This window comes from Suricata suricatta, chromosome 9 (assembly GCF_006229205.1).
Source record: "Suricata suricatta isolate VVHF042 chromosome 9, meerkat_22Aug2017_6uvM2_HiC, whole genome shotgun sequence".
Classification (NCBI taxonomy): domain Eukaryota; kingdom Metazoa; phylum Chordata; class Mammalia; order Carnivora; family Herpestidae; genus Suricata; species Suricata suricatta.
The window spans coordinates 71,272,517-71,290,380 of NC_043708.1; the positions used below are offsets into that span (position 1 = coordinate 71,272,517).

At 39.9% G+C, this 17,864-nt stretch overlaps 2 protein-coding genes across 2 annotated transcripts; one reads left to right on the plus strand and one right to left on the minus strand.

Annotated features, from left to right (window-relative positions):
* The first annotated feature begins 3,357 nt into the window (after positions 1-3,357).
* On the plus strand, positions 3,358-4,305 carry LOC115302981 (olfactory receptor 4E1). The gene has a single exon (XM_029952992.1). It carries the CDS (start codon positions 3,358-3,360, stop codon positions 4,303-4,305), a length of 948 nt encoding a protein of 315 aa, XP_029808852.1.
* Positions 4,306-6,118: 1,813 nt separating this feature from the next.
* On the minus strand, positions 6,119-7,045 carry LOC115302806 (olfactory receptor 1509). Its single transcript, XM_029952776.1, has one exon. It carries the CDS (start codon positions 7,043-7,045, stop codon positions 6,119-6,121), a length of 927 nt encoding a protein of 308 aa, XP_029808636.1.
* Positions 7,046-17,864: the final 10,819 nt, after the last annotated feature.

The following is a 17,864-nucleotide window of genomic DNA, read 5'->3' on the forward strand; positions in this document are numbered from 1 at the left end:
CTTACTACCCAAAACTGAACAGAGCCCATGGGAACTTTGAGGACTCTGGCCATCTTTGTGGAAAAATCGAGGTAAATGGGGTGATTTGATAAGTCCAACTTCAAATTTGTGCTTTTTTACTGGAAAATAATTTGATATTGAAATTCCAAGACCATAATAATTAAGTTCACTTTGGAAGCGCTGGGAGCATCGGAAACAACTTAGGGTGAGTTTTATAGACATTTTTGTGTTATTCTGTTTTTGCTCTTAATTGTTTTTCTCCATGTTTCTGAAATGTATGTAATAGACATTAGATTTTCTTTTCATGCCCTGTATTCTCGGCCAAACTGACACCAAATTTCTACTGCAGTCTGGCACATCTCCATTTTTCAAAGCATTTTTTTTCATATGGCTCCAAAGAAAGAGAAAAAAAATGATGATGATGAAGCAGAAGTCTTCACGGCTCTCCATCTGCACACCCTCTTCTATCTGTGCAGGTGAAATTATCCATGTTGACTTTTTTTATGAATGAGCTTTAAATTTTTTTAATGTTTATTTATTTTTGAGAGACAGAAACAGAGCACACGCAGGGGAAGGGCAGAGAGAGAGAGAAACATGGAATCTGAAGCAGGTTCCAGGCTCCAAGCCATCAGCACAGAGCCCAGCGCGGGGCTCAAACCCACAGACCGTGAGATTATGACTCGAGCGGAAGTCGGACACCCAGGCTCCCCTCCATGATGATTTAAAATAAATTCCCAGGGGCGCCTGGGTGGCTCAGCCGGTTAAGCATCCGGCTTCCGGCTTCGGCTCAGGTCATGATCTCACGGTTCCTGGCTTCGGCCCGGCGTCGGGCTCTGTGATGGCGGCCAGCTCAGAGCCTGGAGCCTGTTTCAGATTCTGTGTCTCCCTCTCTCTCTGACCCTTCCCTGCTCTTGCTGTCTCTCTCTGTCTCTCAAAAATAAATTTAAAAAAATAAAATAAAATAATTAAAATAAAATAAAATAAACCCCTGAATCCATTCTTGTTCAGTTCTTCATCTTTTAATTTATAATCCTCCTTTTGGAATTCAATAAATTAAAAAGATAACAAATGTAAATCATTCAACAGAGCTTTCTGCAACAGAAGCTTTAAGTGAACCCTCTAAGAAAAATTTCTAAATAGTAAATTTAATCTATAACTACATTAAGATGTTACTATAAATTTTACTCTAAGTTCTAGATACCATGAGTTTAATTTTAATGTTAACTGAAATACTTCTCCTACCCCCAAAATGTCTTCTTTTCACATGGCTCTAGTTCACTAGTTCCCTAATTTGATACTACCATAGTCTTTCCTCTGATGCAGACAATAAAAAGAGCCACTGTCTGCAGAAGACAAGCATAATGAGTAATAGGAAATATTCAAGAAGAAAGAGGTAATTAGAAGCAGAAGAGAAAGCATTCCCTAGTCTTTTTTTTCATAAGCAATGTGGAGTTATTATCTCTGGCAGAGAGCCTGACCTTGAGGAGTGAGCTAAAGCACCAGTAGTGATCAGTGATGGGAAGAGGTAGCAGGATTATAGGACCTAAGGAGCACGAGGGCGGCTTGCATGGGTTATGGGCGGGCACCCCTGGCAGGCTGTGCAGCAGCATATAGACAAGCGACAGAAGAGAGTCCCCACAAATGCCCAACCAAGCTGGTCTGGGGCACCTAGGAGAGAAAGAGGCAGGTCACCAAGACACCTTCCACTTAGCGCCCTAATTCTCACATAACTGAATCCGGTCAGAATGGGGGCAGAGAGAGCCTGAGCTCCAGACACAGCTATTACTCCAGTTCTGTGTGAACCTGGGCCAGTTGCTTTCCCTCTCTGTGCCTCATTTTCCCCACCTGAAAAATGAAAAACAAAACAAAAAGTGCCCATCAACTGATGAATGGATAAAGGAGACCTGGTATATATACACAGTGGAATGTCATTCAGCGGGAAAAAGAATGACATCTTGCCATTTGCAACAACATAGATGGAGCTAGAGAGTATAACACTAAGTGAAAAGTCAGAGAAAGATAATTACCAAATGATTTCACTCATATGTGGAATTTAAGAAACAAAACAAATGACCGAATGGGGAGAAAAGAGAGAGGGGAGAGAGCACAGGGTGATTAAATTTTAAAAACATTTTTAATGCTTATTTATTTTTGAGAGACAGCACAAGCAGTGGAGGGATACAGAGAGAGAGAATCCAAAGCAGTCTCCAGGCTCCGAGGTCTCAAACCAGGAACCATGAGATCATGACCTGAGCTGAAGTCTGAGGCTCAACCGACTGAGCCACCCAGGTGCCCCCCAAAATGTTTTTAAATAGTGAGTCCTGGGTCAAAAAGAAATCAATTTAAAAGAAAAATTTTATTTTACCTGTGGGCCAGACAAAGAACTGAACTTTAAGAAGAGGTAAGGATAATCTAGTCAGGACAGTGAGGCTGTTAGTCCTGACCTTGATCTGCAGCTGAAGAATGGACAAGTCTGCCCTCATCTGAGGGATGGAGCAAAAGCAAGCCTCCATCACTCTCTCCAGATTTTCCAAGGTTGTCTGGGTTTTATCCTGCCTCCTCTAAAGAAATATTTTTTTGTTTTTTTGTTTTAATTTTTTTAATGTTTTATTTATTTTTGATACAGAGAGAGACAGAGCATGAGAGGGGGAGGGGCAGAGAGAGAGGGAGACACAGAACCGGAAGCAGGCTCCAGGCTCTGAGCTGGCTGTCAGCACAGAGCCTGACACGGGGCTCCAACCCACGACCGTGAGATCTGACCTGAGCCAAAGTCGGAGGCTTAACCGACTGAGCCACCCAGGCGCCCCAAGAAATGTTAAAAAAAAAAAAAACCCACAGCCACATTGCGGGTTGTCCAGCAGCTTGGCGAAATGCCTCTGCCTTCTGAAAACCAGATCATTCCAATTACGGTCCCAGGGCGTGACAGTGGGAGCCGACAGAGGAACAAGTAGTTTGTGCCAGTGAAAAATGCAGGCAACAGGCAATAAAGAAAAGTGTGCTCCAGGCCAGGATTTGTATGACTTTGAGCAAGTTATTCTCTTGGGGTAGAAAAATCTTAATTTTTTCTCCTATAAAGATTTATAACTAAATATAAGCCCTCCCCTCTCCAAGGTTGTTTTACCTCTCTTGGTGAATCACGATTCTCAACCCTGTTATTCCAAAAACGTGTGTGTAGCACCTACTATGTGTCCAGCATGATTTAAGGGGCCAAATGGGGATTTTAAAATAAGATCCTGGACCATAAATTCTAGATGGAGGGAAAACTCAAAGACAGAAGAAATTAAGTGACCAAATGATTGATGCAGACGCTAAGTGTTATTTTTTTCCTAATTCTTGACAGAGTGTCCAACAAGGAGAATGGAAGAGGCCGGCCTACTCAATCAAACCTCTTCAGTCACATATATTCGGCTTAGAGGCTTATCTGTAAATCAGAAGGTGCAAATGGCTGTGTTTGCCATGTTTCTCACTTTCTACGTCCTGACACTGATTGGGAACATCCTCATTGTCATAACGATTATCTATGACCACCGGCTCCACACCCCTATGTATTTCTTCCTTAGCAACCTGTCTTTTATCGATATCTGCCACTCCACCGTCACCGTCCCCAAGATGCTGGCAGATACATGGTCAGAAGAGAAGCTCATCTCCTTTGATGCCTGTGTCACTCAGATGTTTTTCCTGCACCTCTTTGCCTGCACAGAGATCTTTCTCCTCACCATCATGGCCTATGATCGGTATGTGGCCATTTGCAAGCCCCTGCAGTACATGACACTGATGAACTGGAAAGTGTGTGTGCTGCTGGCTGTGGCCCTCTGGACAGGGGGAACCATCCACTCCATAGCGCTGACCTCCCTCACCATCAAGCTGCCCTACTGTGGTCCTGATGAGATTGATAACTTCTTCTGCGACGTACCGCAGGTGATCAAGCTGGCCTGCACGGATACCCACATCATCGAAATCCTCATCGTCTCCAACAGTGGGCTGATCTCTGTGGTCTGCTTTGTGGTTCTCGTGGTGTCCTACGCAGTCATCCTGGTGAGCCTGAGGCAGCAGCTGTCCGAAGGCAGGCGGAAGGCCTTATCCACCTGTGCAGCCCACCTCACCGTGGTCACACTGTTCCTGGGCCACTGCATCTTCATCTATTCCCGTCCGTCCACCAGCCTCCCTGAGGACAAGGTGGTGGCGGTGTTCTTCACCGCTGTCACCCCCCTGCTGAACCCCATCATCTATACTCTTAGGAATGAAGACATGAAGAATGCCTTGAACAAGTTAATGGGAAGGTTGGAGGGAAAAGGGAAAAAATGACAATGTGTAAGCTATTTCTGTAAGTTTATTTATTTGTTTATTTATTTATTTGTTTGTTTTGTGTGAGAGAGAGAGAGCAGGGAAGGGACAGAGAGAGAGGAAGAGAGATCTCAAGGTCATGAGTTTGAACTCCACTGCCCCACAGTGGGGGTAGTACTTAAAGATAATAAATAAATACTAAAAATACTTTTTTTAAGTTTATTTTGAGAATGTGCACATATGTGAGCAGAGAGATGGGAAGAGAAGCAGGGGAGAGATACAGAGAGAGAGAGAGAGAGAGAGAATCCCAAGCAGGCAAATGGGGCTCATCTCATAACCGTGAGATCATGACCTGAGCAGAAATCAAGAGTCGGTCGCTTAACCGACCGAGTCACCCAGGTGGTCCCTAAGAATGCTTTTGAAAGATCATACAACCACTTTGGAAAACAGCCTTGTAGTTTCTTACAAGCTAAGCATACACTTACTACATGATTCAGTAGCTCTACTCCTAGGTATTTATCCAGGAGAAATGAAGACACAGGGCCAAAGTAACCAGTAATTAAACATTTATGTCTACTTTATTCACAACTGTCAGAAACTGACAACACGCAAAGGTCCATCAGTAAATGAACGAATAAGGTACGGTACACCATAAGGTATTGCTCAACAATAATAAAACACAAGCTACTGACACTCACTAAGACATAGGTTAATCTCAGAAACAGCATGCAAAGCAAAAAAAGTCAGGCGCAGAAAAAGTTCATACTGTGTGATTCAATATATATGAAGTTCTAGGAAAGACAGACCTCATTTATAGTGACAAAAATCAGATCCTTGGGTGCTTGGGTGGGGATAGAAGGATGGGCTGGGAAGGGACTGCAGAAACTTTCTGGAGAGATGGAAACGTTCTACATCTTTGTTGGAAAGATGGTTACATGGGTGTATATAGACACATAACTTTGTCAAAATTTCTCAAACTGTACGTTTAAAAGGCATGCATTTTATGTAATTAAATTTTACCTCAAGAAAGCTCATTTTAAAATAAGTCTTTTAATGTTTCACCTTGATTTTATCAAATAAAAGTACAATGAAAAATACAAAATAGATGCAGGAATAATGAGAGAATCACTTTCAAAGTAAAAACTAAATTCAACATAAATAAGTGAAGGCTTAAATAAACACCCTGAAAATAAATTTGAAAGCAAGACTGAACCAACTATAATTTATAAAACATGGGTGTGATATATATAGCTTCTGAGAGGCCATAGCCCACAGAGCCCACAAATCAAGAAAATATATTCACTCACAGCTGTACTTGCTCTGGAAACTGAGTCCATGCCCCAAATTGTGTTCTTTTACTAGTGAAACCAGACCTTCTTTAAACTTTTCCAGATTCTTTTTCCTTATCTGTTCCACCATGATCTTTTCCTTTATATAAGTAATAGTTAATAAGTCCTTCTCTTTAATATACAAGTCTGCCCTGCTCTGTGCCATTTTATTTATTTTTTTAAAACTATTATCTTAACACATTGACAGTTTGTTTTTTGTTATTGTTTGTTTGTTTGGGGGTGGGGGGCAGAGACAGAGAGGGAGAGAGAGAGAATCCCAAGTAGGCTCCACATTGCCAACGCAGAGCCCAATGTGGGACTCAACCCATGAACTGTGAGATCATGACCTGAACCAAAACCAAGAGAGTCTAATGCTTAACTGATTGAGCCGCCCAGGCGCCCCAATGTGCCATTTTACCTCATAATTTTGTTCTTTACTTTTACTGTTTCATTAAAGATATGGCCATAATTATACTTGCAATTCCAAACCCGTCATGTGCCTTACTTCATGAAAAAACCTGTCTCTGTCTGAGATGTTTCATGGCACTTTTTACCTCCTTATTTCTCAAAGTGTAAATGAGAGGATTCAGCAAAGGGGTGACCACCGTGTAGAAGACAGACACTACCTTGTCAATGGAGAAGCTAGTGTCTGGCCGAGTGTAGATGAAGATACAGGGTCCAAAGAAGAAGGCAACCACCATGAAGTGGGATGAGCAGGTAGACAGGGCTTTCCGGCGCCCTTCAGCTGACTGTTTTCTAAGAGAGACCAGGATGACCGTGTAAGAGGTGACCAAAGCCAGGAAGCAGGTGAGGGAGATGGTTCCACTATTGGACACAATTAGCATTCCCGTGAGGTATGTATCTGTGCAAGCCAGCTTGATGACAGGGGGCACATCGCAGAAGTAGCTGTCAATAACGTTGGGGCCACAGTAAGGTAGACGAATGGTCAAGAAGGTCTGCACCAGAGAGTGAACAGTACCTCCCAGCCAGAGAGCAAAGACAAGCTGCACACAGACTCTCATGTTCATCACATGAGAGTAGTGCAGTGGAGCACAGATGGCTACATAACGGTCATAAGCCATAATGGTCAGCAGAAAGATCTCAGCACAAGCAAACAGATGTAGGAAGAAGAGCTGTGCAATGCAATTATCAAAGGAAATAGTCTTTCTCTCTAGAAGCAAGCCCTGTAGCATCTTGGGCACAGTGACGGATGAGTGGCAGATGTCAATAAAGGACAGATTGCTCAGGAAGAAATACATGGGGGTATGCAGGCGTGAAGTAAAGACTATAGTAACTATAATGAGAGTGTTCCCCAAAAGGGTTAGTACATATGTGATGGAGAACACCACAAAAAATAGTATCTCCAGCACCCAGTTATCAGTGAGTCCCAAAAAAACAAATTCAGTCACTCTTGTTTGATTTAGAGCATCCATCCAATGAGTTTCAAAAGGACCTTGCAGGGGGGCAGAAAACATGAAAGTTAATTTAGCTTTAATAATAGACAACTAGAATTAATTGAAGTGACTGCATTCCTATGTGAATTGATTATTTATTATCAACACATATAAAATATAAGACCAACTTAAAAGCAACTGTTACAATATATGCATTATATATCAGGAGTCATTCCAAGCACTTTATATACACCATCCTACTTAACCACAATTGTACCATGGCATAGGTATTTGTTTCTGGCTTGCAGACAAAATAAATGAACCTTACAGGAATAAACAAGTTACCAAAACCCCTAGCCTCTAGTTAGCTGACTTTTTCCATCTCAGTCGAATCCACAGGTAATGCCAAGTTAATCTTGCAAAATATGACTCCCAACTAAAATCATTCACCATTTCACTCTTCCTATCAAATTAAATGTACAGTCTGCTACCTACTTATTTTTCCAGTCTGGGGTCCTCCTTTTTCTCCCTATGTATTTGTCTCTCCAGGCAAGCAAGTTACTACACTTCAGCCATGCTATCTCCTCCTTTAATAAACATTGCTGGGACGCCTAGATGGCTCAGTTGGTTGAGCGTCCAACTTTGGCTCAGGTCATGATCTCACACTTTGTGAGTTCAAGCCCCACGTTGGGCTCTGTGCTGACAGCTAGCTCAGAGCGTGCAACCTGCTTCAGATTCTGTATCTCACTCTCTCTCTGACCCTCCCCTGCTTGCTCTGTCTCTCAAAAATAAATAAAAAGCATTAAAAATTTTTTAAATAAATTTTGCTGATATAATCAAATCCTATCTCTTCTCTTTCATACCTATTGATGGTACTGAACTGTAAAAGAAAAGAAAAGAAGACATTTGTTTCTGTTCCCCATTAAGTTGAAGTTTTCTCAAAAAGCAATAACTACTTAAGAATTATCCTTTGCAGCATTTGGTATGGCTTCTAGCACACAGTAGGTGTTCAAAAAATACTTTTATTTAAACCAAATCTAACATCTTCGGTAACCTGGAAAAAAATCTAATTCTTCCTTCACAAGAAAGCTAAAAAATGACTTTAAGAAAACTTAATTTTTTAATTCTGTAGTATGGTTTGTCCTCTAGGAGATATTATTGCATAAATACTAAAGCTATTTTGCCCCTAACTTTTTATACTGATTGGCTAGCCAAAAACTAACAGAATTTAGGAAATAATTACCACAATCATAAAAAATACTTATATTCTTTTTTTAATTTTTTTAACATTTATTTATCATTGAGGGACAAAGCATGATCTTGGGAGGGGCAGAGAGAGGAGGAGACACAGAATCCAAAGCAGGCTCCAGGCTCTAAGCTGTCAGCACAGAGCCCAAAGCAGGGTTTGAACTCACAAACCCTGAAATCATGGCCTGAGCCAAAGTTGGAAGCTCAACTGACTGAGCCACCCAGCCGCCCCAAAAATATTTATATTCTTTATCCAATTACTTCACTTGTAGGAGTCTCCTAAACATCCAAACTGTCAAAAAAAAATTCAAATGCAAAAAAATATTAATTACAGCATTATTTAAAATAACAGTTAGGGCACCTGGATGGCTCAGTCGGTTAAGCATCCGGCTTCGGCTCAGGTCATGATCTCACAGTTCGTGGGTTCGAGCCCCACATTGGGCTCTGTGCTGAGAGCTAGCTTGGAGCCTGGGGCCTGCTTCAGATCCTGTGTCTCTTTCTCTCTCTCTGACCCTCTCCTGTTCACACTGTCTCTCTCTGTCTCTCAAAAATAAATTTAAAACATTAAAAAAATTTTTTTAAACAGTCATAGGATTTTTTTGAGGCTTAAATGAATATAGTGGAAGTTGAACAGAATTACACACAGCCATTAAGAATGGTAGTAACAAAGGATTGCCAATGTGAAAATTTTTGAAATGTTATGAGAGTAAAACATGAAATAAAATTTGTTTATACATTCTGAACAATTTAAAATATATAAAGTGGCTCAGTCGGTTAAACATCCAGCTCTTGATTTTGGTTCAGATCATGATCTCACAGTCATGAGATCAAGCCCCAAATTGGGTTTCCTGACAGCCTGCTTAAGATTTTCTCTCCCTCTCTCTCTCTGGTCCTCCCTTACTCGTGTGTGTGTGTATGTGTGTTCTCTCATATATGTACATATATATATGATCAAAAGTTGGAGGGTTAACTGAGCCACCCAGGTGCCCTGAGTATCAGGCCACAGAGCACCTGAGTGGCCCTGTCAGTTAAGTCTTCAACTCTTTATCTCACCTTAGGTCGTAACCTCAGGGTCATGAGTTCAAGCCCTGTGTTGGACTCCACACTGGGTGTGAAGCCTACTTAAAATTTTTTTTTCACTAAAATATATTAGTGCCATATAAATTATCAAAATTCAAAGTAGATTAGAGAAAAATATTGTAACATATATGACAAGAAAAAGGATAACATTCCTATTATTTAAAGAGCTCTTAAAATATGACAGGAATGAAGAAATGACAATTAAATATGGGCAAAAATATGAAAGGGCACATCCCAGAAAAAGAAATGCAAATGACAAATAAATATGAATAAAAAATACTCAGCTTCAGTAGTGAGTTAAATAAATGCTTTTTGTCTCTCTTCAGATTGGCAAAGGTATAAGAAACTGAGAGGGGTGCCTATGTGGTTCAGTTGGTTAAGCGTCTGACTTTGGCCCAGGTCATGATCTCATGGTCTGTGGGTTCAAGCCCCACATCAGGCTCTGTGCTGATAGCTCAGAGTCTGGAGCCTGCTTCAGATTCTGTGTCTCCCTCTCTCTCTCTCTTCTCCCCTGCTCGTGCTCTCTCTCACTCTCACTCTCAAAAATAAATAAACATTTAAAAAATATATACAAAAAAAAGAAACTGAGTATTCTATAGACTGCTACTGGAAGTAGATTATTATTAAGACCTTTTTGGAAAATGACCTGGCAGTACCTATCAAAATTTAAATGTGCATAAATCTAACCAAGAAGCCCACTGCTAGAACTGTATTTCATAAAAATAAAGGAATACGTAATTAAGTAATTAAGGATAAATGTTATGAAGCGTTATTAGCAAAACAAGGAACTGGAAATAAATTGAGTATTTATTAACAGAGAATTAAGTAAATAAATTTTAGTACAGCCATGACTAGGAATATTATGTAGCTATTTAAAAAACAGAATGAGTTGCATCGGGCACACTGACTTAAAGCATTGGTTGTCAATATGGCTGCATATGAGAAACACCTGAGGTGGGTGAAGTGAGGAGGGTGGAGTTTGAATTTTGCTTCACCGGCCTCACCTGAGACAATTAACTTGGACTTTTTAAGGATTGGACCTATCAGTCCTTTGGAAGCTCTTTGGCATTTCCAACATACAGCCAAGATCACAAACTGTTAACTTCCAGGTATGTCAACAACATATTGTTAGGTGAAATGGATGCATTATGAATATTTTATGAACCAGCAGGGAAGGGAGGGAGGGAGAGAAGAAGGAAGGGAGGAAAGAAGGAGCAAACAAAGGAACAGAGGAAGGAGGGAATCAAAAGATGTATGTGTGTGTGTGTGTGTGTGTGTGTGTGTGTGTGTCCATAGGCTCAAACATACATACATAGATATTCATGAATTACACGTGCATATATTCATTCTTAAAAAAATAGAAAATAGGTGTGGAAGAATACACACTTATTTTAACATTAGTTACTTGTGGAAGTATCAAATTGAAAGGACTAGGAAGATTTTATTAATTTTTACATTATACTCTGTAATTGTTTAAGTTTGTATAAAAGTACGGGTTGCTTTGTTTAAAAAGCAAGGTAGTAAAAGCACATGTTTGGTAAAAAAGGAAAGGAAATGAAAGTGCTCACGGGACCATGAGCACATTTTTCCTTCTCCTCGCCAATTTACAGTCTGGTTATGTGTCCTCTAAGGCAGCATTCTTAAAACAGAGGGAATCTTTCCCATAAACTCCTGGTCAGCAATGCACAAGCCGCAGAGAACCAAGAGTTATTCTGTTTTCAACTAGGAAGAGGAGGGAAGAGGGTTGGTTGTCACAGGAGCACATTCAATGAATTCAAGTCACTGTGACCTTTGGCCTTCACCTCCTAAGCCTCAATTTTCTGGGCTATAAAATAGGAACTAGGTGCATCCCTTATACGTGATTAGATGTGGCAACTATCCAGGTCTCCTGTTGAAAAGATTAAGAGAGAAGCAAGTGGATGGGAAAACTCTCTAGCTTCATTAGGGGCTCTGTGGCACAGAAAATGGTTGTTAAAAATGGAAGCTCGTAGGCACATTTTACTTTAGAAAAATCTAATAAGAAGCACTGGATCTTGGGATTGGCTGAAATTCGCAAAGCCCAGATAATTCCCTTGATGGCCTTAGGCTGTTTCCAGGGGCAACAGATGGTAGCTGCTACGTTTCCAGACCAGAGGAAGCTATACTGTGCTGGGAAAAAGAGTTTTTGCTCTGGTTTTTTTTTAAAAGACTGGGCAATGGGGCCCCTGGTTGGCTCAGTTTGTAGACCATGTGACTCTTGATCTCAGGGTTGTTGAGTTCAAGTCCCACATTATGTGTGGAGATTACTTAAAAGTAAAATCTTTTTTAAAAAATTAAATAAATAAAAAGAGGTGGGTTGAGACTTTAACTCTGAGATTAGGTGCCTTTAGAAAAATTACTTACCCTCCCTGAGCTTCAATTTTCTCATTTGTGCAAACTGAAATATTGGACCTACTTCACAGGACTATTCCAAAAGTGTTACTTACATATTGCCTGGCACTTCAAATGTATTTAAAAAAAAAAAAACCTTCTTTTCATTGATACCTATGGATGTCTGTGAGAAAATATTCCCCAAAGACCAGGCCATGTGTATACACAGCCTAAAACAAAGACCACAAACCAGTGAATGAAAGAAAATGAAGAGTCACTGATCAAACACTATTTAGCGAATGCCCCAGCAGGATCTGTGCCCAAGGAACATTCTTCCCTCAGACCTTGCCATGGCTTTTCCTGTCTCATTTTTTAAAATTTTTTATGTTAATTTATTTTTGAGAGCGAGAGAGCGAGACAGAGTGCAAGTAAGGGGGGGGAGCAGAGAGAGAGGGAGACACAGAATTCAAAGTGGGCTCCAGGCTCTGGGCTGTCATGCAAGATCATGACCTGAGCAGAAGTCGAACACTTAACCACCTGAACCACCCATATGCCCCCTCCTTGTCTCATTTTTTAAAGTTTGTTTATTTATTTATCTATTTATTTCTTTATTTTTAAGTAATCTCTACATCCAACGTGGGGCTTGAACTCACAACCTCAAGATCAAGAGTCACATGTTTCACTGACTGAGCCAACCAGGCACCCTTCTTATTCATTAATAAGGTCTTCTCTCAAATATCACCCCCTTGTGGCAGCTCTTTTGATGCTTATACCTAAAAGAACACTCTCCAATTACACAATATCCTAGTGCATCTTCTTTGTAGCACGTATAAATACCTGAAATCACCTGAAATTTACATCTATGTTTATCGTCTGCCTTTCCAAATAAGAACCCCTTAAGGGCAAGGACTAGATCTGCCTTGTTTACTGCTACATACCCGAAACTCATGCTCAGCAGTGAATGAGATCCCAAAACCCAACCCACACTATATTGAGCCATGAGACTAAGACTTCCATGCTCCAACATTACAGAGCCACTCAAGAAATGCTAGGCAGTTTCTGCTCTAAAGGGTCCATAAAAACAAAAACATATGTGATTAAACTAATAAGTATATTAAAATAATAATAATAAATAATAATAATTAACTTTCTCTAAAAAGAAAAGGTATACAGTGCCTACTGGAAGTAGGAGATTTAGCACTCTCCTGATTTTTCAAGATTCTCTTCATTCCTCCTTCTGAAAAGATGCAGAGGACCTCCTTCAACCTTCCCATTACGTCTTTCTCTACTCCTCCCAAGCCTTTCCCATCCCTTGCCCACCACCATGCTGATTTATTGTGTCATATCTCTTTTCTCCTCTTTTTCCCATCCCCGAAAGTAAGAGGAAAAAAGTCTGGAGGGCTTAGGAAGCATAAGAAAAACTGGACAAGTGAGGCATATTGGAAAAACCCAATAAACCTGAAGGAAAGAAATACACGCACAAGATGTTAGTAAGTGACACCTCAACAGTGCTCATTTGCTATAAACCCATTAAACTTCACTCATTCCTTGAGTCACCCAGTAAACTCACAGACGGGCTGATCCATAAATAATTTGGCAGATGGGGACTCATAAAAAAGGTCTGTGATGGCAGAAAAAAAGACTCAGGGCTTTCCTACTAAGGATGTCAAATAGAAAATACTAAATTCAAATTATTGAGGTCAAATAAAAATTAGTTTTATTGGCTTAGTAGTGGGCTTTTTTAAAAAGAAAATTTCTTGGGGAAAACAACAGCTTCATATTTATGTATCAAATATATTAAGATTTAAGCCTTGAGGTAAAATTTTATTTCTAATTCAAAGCTTTCATCTTTTACTTTTTTATTTAAATGGGCTTCATGCCCAATGTGAGGCTTGAACTCAGGACCCTGAGATCAAGAGCCACCCGCTCCACCAACTGACCCATCCAGGCATCCCCAGAACTTTCATCTTTTAGTCTACTAATAGATCAAAAGACTAGTTTCTTACTAAATGGAGTGTTGAGAAATTAATCACAGAGATAAGGTGGGAGTAAAGTGCCCACATTCTATGGTGAACACCAAAGCAAATTAGAGGCACATGCAACTTTTAATAAGAAGTACAGAGGTGGGAAAAACTGTTTTCAGGCATCCCTTCTACCTTCTATACAAGCCCTGGATCAAGACCTCCTCACAACCAGGAAGTCAGGATGGTTATACTTATTTCTTACTCCAACACTGACTTGTCATGGAGTCTTTCCTAGAATTACAGAGATTTTGTGGGATAGCAGAAAGAGAAGTGTGGACACCCACAAAGAAACCTAAAAGATACCTCACTGACCTTATCTACTACCACCCTCCCCTTCATTCACTCAGCTCCAGTTACATTGACTCCTTGCTATTCCTCAAACGGAGCACATTCCCACCTGAGGGGTTTGCACTGGTTGCTTCCTCTGCTGGGAACCTCTTCCTCTAGATCCCATAGTCAATTCTCCCATTCCCTTAGTGTCTTTCTTCAAATATCACCTTCTCACTAAGGCTTCTGCAGATGACCCTACAGAAAACGGAAGCTCACCCAGATCACTCTGATCTACTTTTTTTATTTTTTGAAAACATTGATCATCTTCCAACATACTACATAATTAATTTATTTAATTAGTCTATTGTTTCTTACTGTCCATCTCCTGCTGCTAGAGTGTCAACTCCATAGGGCAGGAACTTTTGTATGTTTTGTTCAATGACGTATCCAAAGTATCTGGAAAATTACATAGGAGAGAGTATTCAATAAATATTTTTAAATGATTATAACCTCTCCAAAATTTTAACTTAGTCTTTTAGAATTGATGATTAGAAATGAACCTACCGGGATGCGTAGGTGGATTGGTTAAGCAAACGACTCTGATTTCAGCTCAGGTCATGATCTCATGATTCATGAGTTCAAGCCATGCATTGGGCTCTGTGCTCACCATGTGAAGCCTGCTTCAAATCTCCCTCATTCTGGCCCTCCCCCAACTCTATCTCTCAAAAATGAATAAATGTTAACAAAACATTGAAAAAAAGAAACAAATTTTCTAGCTTAAAGATTATGACAAAATACAGTGTTGCCAAACTGCTTTTCATAATGTTTGCAGGGTAAGTAGTTCACTCATGGTCACTCGGTTAGCAGTTGGTTGAAATGGGATTTGAACCTTTCAAAGCCTACAGTCTCAACCATTGTGCCATGCTGCTTAGAAAAGATTGAATTGAAAAACATCAAGTGGTCTTTAAAGAACAAGAAGTTACAAGTATGTACCCCTTGAAGTAAGGGAAACATCTCATTCATTTTTCTATCCTCATAGCAAGTACCTGGTACAAAAGAGGAACTCATTAAATACTTGTTGAATTAATGACAAAAATATTTTTAAGAAGTAACACTGCACATAATGAACATAAAAAGTCTCAAAATTTAGGGGGGGAGGAGTTGATCTCTGCCTTAAAATAATTTCCCAGGTTTTTAAAGAAATCAGTAGAAACCTTATCTACAAAGGAGCAATTGAACTAAAAGGATCAGAATCCCCACGGAACATTAATATTGTGTACATTAATGTGTATTGTTGTATATCATAAAGGACTGAAGGACATTAAAAATCTGCCCCTTTCTGTCCTTTGCTCTTTCCACCTACCTTTCACTCAAGGGCTGTGCAATGCCCACGGCAGCTTCACAAAGTAGACAGTAACAACTTCCCCTTTTTTAAATCACTGCTCTGAAGAGTATAGTGATTTGCTGGGGATCCAAGGTGATAAGCAGCAGAGTTTAATACTTTACCACCTAACTCCTTAATTTCAGCCTAGTCATTTCTACCATTTCCTCAAAGACACCCCAAGTCTTTTCTCTCCGTTTCCATCTGACTGCTATTTCAACACTGCAGGCTCAGATCTTGGCAAAGACATGCTTAGAGAAGGCTCCTTTTGGGGAGAGGAATCTGAGTTTTTATCTTACTAGACCATCACCATTTCAGCTACAAATAATTTGATCTTGAGCTACCAAAATCCTTTTTTTAATATTCATTTATTTTTGAGAGAAAAACAGACCACAAATATGAGGAGGGGCAGAGAGAAAGAAGGAGACACAGAATCTGAAGCAGACTCCAGGCTCTGAGCTATCAGCACAAAGCCCAGTTCAGGGCTCAAGCTCATGAACCACAAGCTGTGACCCGAGCCAAAGTTGGATGCTTAACCCACTGAGCCACCCAGGCGCCCCAGAGCTACCAAAATCTGGCTTAGATAGATCTTGTAGGAGGGAACTAGTTGGCTGTCTCAACTGAATGCCAGAGGCTTACACCCTAAAGAAGAGACAAGGTAGAAGCTCTTGGAACACACTGAAGTATGGCACAGTTTTATTTCTCTAATAAAATGGAATATGGTTAAGTTTCAGAGATGCTTTCTGGCTTGCCCTACCTTTGCATGGCAGAATTGGAATTCTGTCCAAGGTCTCCTGCCCTTACATTTTTCCACTACTTGGCAGTTACTTCTAGAGAGCTGAGGTAGATTAACTCCTCTTTCAGTATATTGTACTTAGTTTTTTTAAAAAAAGATTTTGTTCTTCACAGTATATCATAGTGTTTATCTTTTTAAAGTTTTGATTCTTCATAGTACATTATGGTATTATCTACCTGGTTGTCAACCAAAATAGGAAAAGAAACTTCTGAGAAAGAAAGCTGCTCTGAGGTTTTTAAAGGTGAGGATTATTTAAGGTAAGAACCAAATGATGTCCTTTTCTCTGCATACAGAGAAAGCACCCAAGAGCACTTCCACCATAGATTGCAGGTTTGGGGTGCTGATAAGCTATGTCCCAGGGGAGCAGAGCTCTAAGGCTTCAGCTGTACTCTTCCATTTCTTCTCCAGAACAGCCCAAATCTAATATGTATGCTAACTTTCAGAGCGCCAGAAAGATAGGCTTTCTCTTATAGTAATAAGGACTCCATTGCTTACACAAACAAGACAAGACTGAATGACCATCTGCCAGTAGAGGAGACTCATTCTTTCTTTGGAAGACTGTATCATATTCAACATTCATTCCACAAACATTTGTGAATGCCTAGCAGGCAGAGGAAAGTGATGGTCTTGATCTCTCTCACTCCCAAAGCTCCATAACCCATGGCTTTTTTGATGACTAGAAAGAAGGAACTGGTGCTGTGGCAAAATCTAAAACGTGACAAGTCATAATATTAGATGTTGAGAAATCTCGGAAGGTATATGTATTTGTGATGTGTTGGCGGTGCCTTTGTAGAAAGCAACACAATGAAAAAGTAAACTGAGTCCTGAGACAAAAGAGAGATTAAAATAATTCTCATAAATTAAGAGTCCTCCTACTAAATGTATAATTACCACATCAGGTAAAGAGGTGGTAAAACTAACCAATTTTCTCCAATTACACAGGGGTGATTTAGCTAGGTGTTATAATGTTCTTTCTTCCGTAATGCCTTCTGAAATGAAACAGACAGAAAACACTGATTTTGGCATTAGCAACTAGTTATCTGTTTCAATAGTCTCACGCTTTTAATGTTGGTCCCTGGATTTTTTTTTTAATCTCTTTCCTTCTCTGTAAAATTTGCATTTGTCCTTTTCAATACTTCTGCCTTCTTCTAACCAAGTAGGGTAGAACTAAGCTTATTTGACCTTGCCACTTTAATCAATAACTACCATGGGCACCATTAGAACTATATTTGAACAGATTCCAAAATCTGCCACTCAAAGACATTCCTTCATTCAACATTTTTATGGAAGGAAAGTACTTATTTTTGTTAAATAAATAAATCATATATTTTATGAGATGTAAGCTAATATGACTCAAAGCTTTAAAAATTTTATCAAGAAAATGTAAGTGTGTTTTGATCATGGTACTCATGTCACAATGTATATATATCAAATCATCACATTGTCACCTCAAGTATATGCAATCTTTACTTGTCTATCAGTTATACCTCAATAAACCTGGGGGAGGGGGAACAGGAAAGAAAATAGAAAAGTTTCTGAGTTGTGTCAAGTCAAAACCAGTTAGTCTTAACATGGCAATGAGAAAGAATGAAATATGGCCATTTGTAGGAAAGTGGATGGACCTTGAGGGTGTCATGCTAAGAGAAATAAGTCAGGCAGAGAAGGACAGATACCATATGTTTGCACTCATAGGTCTAACAGGAAACTTTC

Excerpts from the sequence above, each read along its gene's own strand:
- LOC115302981 (XM_029952992.1), top strand. The coding sequence starts at position 3,358 with ATGGAAGAGGCCGGCCTACTCAATCAAACCTCTTCAGTCACATATATT.
- LOC115302806 (XM_029952776.1), bottom strand. The coding sequence starts at position 7,045 with ATGGATGCTCTAAATCAAACAAGAGTGACTGAATTTGTTTTTTTGGGA.